At 44.4% G+C, this 6000-nt stretch overlaps 1 protein-coding gene across 7 annotated transcripts in view; it reads right to left on the reverse strand.

Annotated features, from left to right (window-relative positions):
* RPRD2 (regulation of nuclear pre-mRNA domain containing 2) overlaps nt 1–5582 on the reverse strand; it is a 67701-nt gene extending 62119 nt beyond the window's left edge. For 5 of the 7 annotated variants that reach the window (XM_008155824.3, XM_054712041.1, XM_008155825.3 and 2 more), the window contains exon 1: nt 4832–5582. In XM_008155824.3, the coding sequence (XP_008154046.2) occupies nt 4832–5036 (205 nt within the window). In that variant the 5' untranslated portion in view covers nt 5037–5582. The remainder of the gene's footprint in view (nt 1–4831) is intronic. The other 2 variants (XM_054712038.1, XM_008155823.3) reach the window with 1 other exon arrangement.
* Between the last annotated feature and the right edge of the window lie 418 nt (nt 5583–6000).

Consider the following 6000-nt stretch of genomic DNA (forward strand, 5'->3'; position numbering starts at 1 on the left):
TGCTTCCATGTTTTTAAACATTGTCAGGAAACATGGAAAATATTATTTGCATCTCTATGAACCTAGGATAATGGAATGAAAAAAATATGACCTAGGTATCCAAAGGGCAAGAAGACCAATTATACTATAATTTGCCATAAAGCCTAAACCAAGAGCAGAAATATGCAAGAGATCAAAATAGATATACTACTTCTTTGGGGAGCTGAGACAAAGTTTACCTTGAACCTCAAAAAGAACCTAAGCCAAGACCACATCAGATCAAATAAATAGACAGAGGTATCTAAAATACGAGAATGCCCCAGAGCCTTCTCTCAACCTTTTCTCTATCTACTCTTATTATTCTTTCTTATTACACCTACTTCTCTATCCACACTTAATCCCTAGTGCAGTCATGGCCACATAACAACACTTCGGTCAACAGCAACCTGCCACATACAGGTGGCCCCACAAGATTATAATAGAGCTGAAAGTTTCCCATCGCCTAGTGATGTATCCATCACAACGTAGTGCTACGTATTCCTCATTCCTGTTTTGTGGTGAGGCTGGTATAAACAAACCTCTTGCATTGCCAGTTGTGTAAAAGAATAGCACATATAATTATGTATAGTACATAATACTTAAAAATGGTAAGAAACAACCTTGTTACTGGTATATGTATTTACTACTGTACTACACTTTTTATCATTAGAGTGCACTCTACTTACTAAAAAAAGTTTGCTGTAAAACATTAGGCCTTGTTGTGCCAGCAGAAGACTCACAGATCTGGTGTTTGCCACTCTCTTGATTGCATCATTCTCTTGTGCTTGATTTAATCTTGTGTTGTACAGTGTTCAGTGTAGCCTTACTGTACAGTAGTGTACACATTCACTCAACAGTCACTTAGAGCAACTTCCAGTCCTACAAGCTCCATTCATGCTAAGTGCACTATATAGGTGAACCATTTTATACCCTATTTTAGTACCTTTTCTATGTTTAGATATACAAATACCACTGTGTTACAGTTGCCTACAGTATTCAGTACAGTACCATGCTGTATGGGGTTTGTAACCTAGGAGCAATGGGCTCTATCATGTAGTCTAGGTGTGTAGTAGGCGATATATACCATCTTGGTGTGTGTAAGTGCACTCTATGATGTTTGAAGAATGACAAGATCACCTAACAATGCATTTCTCAGAATGCATCCCCATTAAGTGGCGCATGCTGTAGGTCTCTTCCAGCCTGGTGGCTCTAAAGACACACTAACACCCTGTCCTGTGGTGACTGTTGCATACCTCTGGCAAAAAAAGTCATTTTTTATTACTCTCCTCTCTTACCCCATATTTAATTCATCTAGAAACCCAGTACGATCTACCATCAAAAGAGATCTAGAATTAGCCCGGCTGGCGTGGCTCGGTGATGGATGGTGGACCATTCCACCTGTGAACCTGGAGGTCACTGTTCGATTCCCGGACATATGCCCTGGGTTACAGGCTCGTGGGCTTGATGCTCAGTGTGGGGTGTGCAGTGCAGGAGGCAGCAGATCAATGATTCTCTCTCATCATTGATGTTTCTATCTCTCTCCCCCTCTCCCTTCCTCTCTGAAATCAATAAAAAATATTAAATAAAGAAGAGATCTAGAATTAAATTACTTCATATCAATTCAACTGGCCACAACCTGGTCTAAACCACCATCTGACCCCAGGATTACTACTGTAGCCACCTAATTGATATACATGTTTCTGCAGCAACCAATGACCTTTTCAAAAACACAAATCAGTTCACATCACTCCTCTGTTCAAATGGCTCCCTATTTCATTCAGAATAAAAGCCAAACCTCCTTACAATATCTATAAAGCTCTTTGTGATCGGCCTCTCCGTTCACCATCACTCACCATAATTTCTGAGTTCATCTGTTAATCCTCATTTTAACTAACTCCTTTCCAGCCACAAAAGCTTTCTTGCTGTTCCTTAAGCTTAGCAGGCACACTCTAACCTCAAGATCTTTGTATTCTTCTGTCCTCTTTGTCTTGGAACACTCTTTCTCTCACACCCTCATATCGTCATTGTTTAATACCTTACCTTCTTGCTCAAACATCTCTTCTCAGTGAGGCCTTCCCTTACCATCCAATTTAAAACTGCAAACTCCCTTAACACTCTGTATCCCCCCCTTCCTTGCTTTATATTTTATATTCTCTACAGCACTTCTAATATTCTCACCTCCTAATATATTTAATATTTTACTTATTTATTGTCTCTCCTTACTAGAGTTTAAGGGGAGACAGGAGAGTGGTGAAGGGCACAATGAAAGTAGCTTATGCATTGAACCTCATTTTTCACGTCAGAATACAGTATGTAACACTAGTACATATAACACACAAAATATGTGTTATCGACTGTTTATGTAATCAGTAAGGCTTCCAGTCAACAGTAGACTCTTAGTAATTAAGTTTTGGGAGAGTCAAAAGTTATACACAGTTTTCTGACTTCTCAGGGGTTGGCATCCCTAACCTGGGAGTTGTTCAAAGGTCAACTGTAAATACAAAACTACTACAAATTACCCTTAACCATTTTAGAAAGTTAAGTTACATTCCACTAGGCCAAGGGAACAAAAATCAGGGTTTTACAAAGCCAAAAGCGCTTAACTAAATAAACTATGTATTACGCACCTCAAATAAGTAGTCTTCCTAGAGCAGGGGTGGGGAACCTTTTTTTCCGCCAAGGGCCATTTGGATATTTATAACATCATTCGCGGGCCACACAAAATTATCAACTTAAAAACTAACCTGCTATATTTGGTAAAACATTTAATTAACTCACCCCTAGTGCCTTGGCAGGGGCAGACCAAATGATTTCCAGGGCCTTACAGGGCCCCTGGGCCAGACATTCCGCACCCCTGTCCTAGAGCAATCATTTTTGTCCCTTCTTAAGTTATTAACAAAAGAAATAAACTCAGATACAATATCAACAACAGCAGAGGCAGAAAAATTCTGGCTCTAGTATTGCTGCCTAGAAAAAATATTGTAATTGTCATCTGTAATCCCACAAGGCAGGGATGAAAACCAATTTATTCTTGCAAATGATGTAACCATACAGTTAAAGTACCAGAGCCCAAAGACAGAAAATGCTAAATACTTTCATAATTTAGTAAAAATGTTTTAAAACATGAAAAATATGTTTAAGAAAAATAAGTCCTCAGCTCACATGAGCACTGTTTGCTACCACTGGTATACCAAGTACATTAAAGAATAATCTTGAAAACATTTTACAAAGTTAAATGTGGTCATTGTCAACTGATATGGTAGCCAAATTCCAACTCCACCATTTTATTGTGTAAACTTAAGCAACTTAATTAACATTTCTGAGCCTTAGTGTCCCCATCTGTAAATCAATGATTAAAAAATCTACTTCTTAGGGTGTTTTAAGGTGTAATGAGATAGATATACTATAAATGATGAGGGCTAGGCACATAGCAGATATTTAATATGAGAGGGTCTTTGATAACTTATATTTGATTTTGTATGTTCTAATTTTACCTCTTCAAAAGAAAGTAACTTCAATCTGCTATTGATAAATATAGAAAGTAACTTCGATCTGCTATTGATAAATATAGGTAATCCCCATCTTGGTTCTACAACCCTTTCAGCATCTATTATTTAAAGAGCCACAAAACATCTCTCCCAACAATAACTTCATATGTACAAATTATTTTAAGCTTGGGCCTATGATTTTGCATCCATCTGCTCCCTAAAAGGTAAACACAAATCAAAACACCACATAAGCAATGGCTGAAGTGGAATAAGAATAACCGAACGATGGGTATCACTGGTGACAAGCTACGGACAGGAAGCAGCGAAGATCTAAAATTCAAACACAGGTGGATTTAGGATGAACCATCTCTTCTTAGCAGGAAGCAACAGCGACTTCTCCACACTTCCTCCTGCAAGATGTGACACCTTCTGCAAACAATCCATGCTTCCTGACAGTTGACTAGACCTCTTTTCTGTAGTAAAGCAGCAAAGCGGAAAAACTCCCCAAGGAAGACCAAAAAAAAAGTAATAACCAGGGGAGTGGTGAAAGTACTACCTATTCAAAAAGCACCCCCCAAAAAGCACACTTCCTGATTTCCTGGTTTGATTATTACACATGAAACCAAACTCAATTCCTTAAAAAAAAAATAAAAATTGTTTTCCCAAGTGATTTTAAAGCATTGATAGCACTGACGACAGCGGTTTCCGGCCAGTACCCAGAGGCCCTGCAGCGAACACGGGGAAGCCTCCCAGGTAAGTCGCTTCAGCGCTAAGTGGAACTCACGTTACTTAACATGCACCCAGATAAGGCCCTTCTTGTTACACATCACAAGTTCAGGTCGGTGATGAACAGCGCGATCCAGCATATTCCAGCGAAATAGGTGGGTCTGCTAACTGCTCACACCCGAGCCCGTCTATCTTCGGGAAAACCAGAAATCATCATTAACACGTCAAGGCCTCTACCCAGAAACAAACGGACGCGACAATTTCCGTCAAGGTTCCGCGAAGTCCACAAAACCGTGCAGGGCTCCGAAAGGGTACCCTGCAGAAACCCCCCCAGACCGGGGGCCAACGGCCCAAGGTCACACCGAGGCAGTGGCGAAAATATCCGAGAAACGCGAAGCCTTCTGCAGTCCAGGGGGGAGGAAAAACCCTGGCTAGGAATGGAGTCTGGGTTTGGGAACACTCCGGTCAGATCTTTATACGTGAGCAGCCCCGCCAAAGGCAGTGGCTCCGTGGGAAAACCCCAAGCGGGTCACGCAATGATTTCCTTCATTTTCCCCCCCAAGTCTTCCCCCTTCCCCCTCGGCACCCCCAACACTCACATCTCCGGAGCCACTTCATCCAATGGTAGACGATAGTAGCGTGGTGTTTCTTGTTCTCGATACACCAAGACGACAGGCCTTGAATAGATTCCATGGTGTTGGTGACCGACTGGAATTTTCGATCCAACGAGGACTCCAGAGCCCCTGCCGAAGAGGCCGACGAGGAGGAGGCCTTACTGCTGCCTCCGCCGCCGCCGGCCGCCATCTTCCCGGTTTGCACAAGCGCTGCTGCTCCTCTGGCGGCGGCGGCGGCGGCGGCGGCGGGAGCGAGCAAAACAATCACTGAGAGTGCGTGAAAGCCGTAGGTGGGGAGGGCGGCCAGGGGGAGGGGACGGTGCACGCGCTCGGCTCCTCCGGAGGGAGGACGGGCGGACCCGCTGCTGGGCACGCTGGGGGCTCCGACACGCTTCGAAGGAGGGGCTGTGGGTTTCGAAGGTTTATCAGAATTGCTCGAGGGGTTGTGTTTAAACCAGTCACGAACCAAGGAAGAATCACGCAGAAAAACAGGTCCTGCAAAGCCTTTCAAAACTGCCTGGCCCCCCAATCAATGGTTTTATACTCCGGCTCTCTACGCTGAGGCCCTTCCCCGCCCCTATCCCCGCACTCCTCTTAGGGCGGGCGTTAATATCTGAAATTTAATACTACCCGACTGCCCCTTCGGTAGCAGAAATCTTTCTCCTTTAGGTCCTCTAGTACAGAAAAGGCCCCAGGATGGCTAGTCAGGATTTTTTTTTTTTTTTTTTTGCAACGCAATAGCCAGGGGACAGCAACAGTATCGCGCACGCGCCGCTTGGTCCCGCCCCCCTCTCTTCCTTCTCAACCTAGAAAGCAGAGGGAGGCCGTGATGGCGGGGCAATCTGACCAATCACGGCCCAAGCACGAGAAGCGCGCGCAGGAGCCCGCAGGACCGTAGGGCCGCGGAGGCGCGTCTATTATTTCTGCGCGTGCGCAACACCTCGGCGTGTAGCGGGCTGGGAGGGAAAACGGGGAGGGGAGTAGGGAGTTGGTCACGCTGAGAGGTTGGGGGAGGGGGCTTCCCCGCCCCGTCTCGCCCTGCCTTTTCCTCCCTAGTGAGATCTCTCTCTCTCTTGAGGCTACCCAGCTCACAAAACAGGGCCGGAAACGCCCACCACTTGGCGGCCACTGTTACTTTCTGGCGGCTGCAGCCG

The sequence above is a fragment of the Eptesicus fuscus genome, chromosome 22 (assembly GCF_027574615.1).
Source record: "Eptesicus fuscus isolate TK198812 chromosome 22, DD_ASM_mEF_20220401, whole genome shotgun sequence".
NCBI lineage: Eukaryota > Metazoa > Chordata > Mammalia > Chiroptera > Vespertilionidae > Eptesicus > Eptesicus fuscus.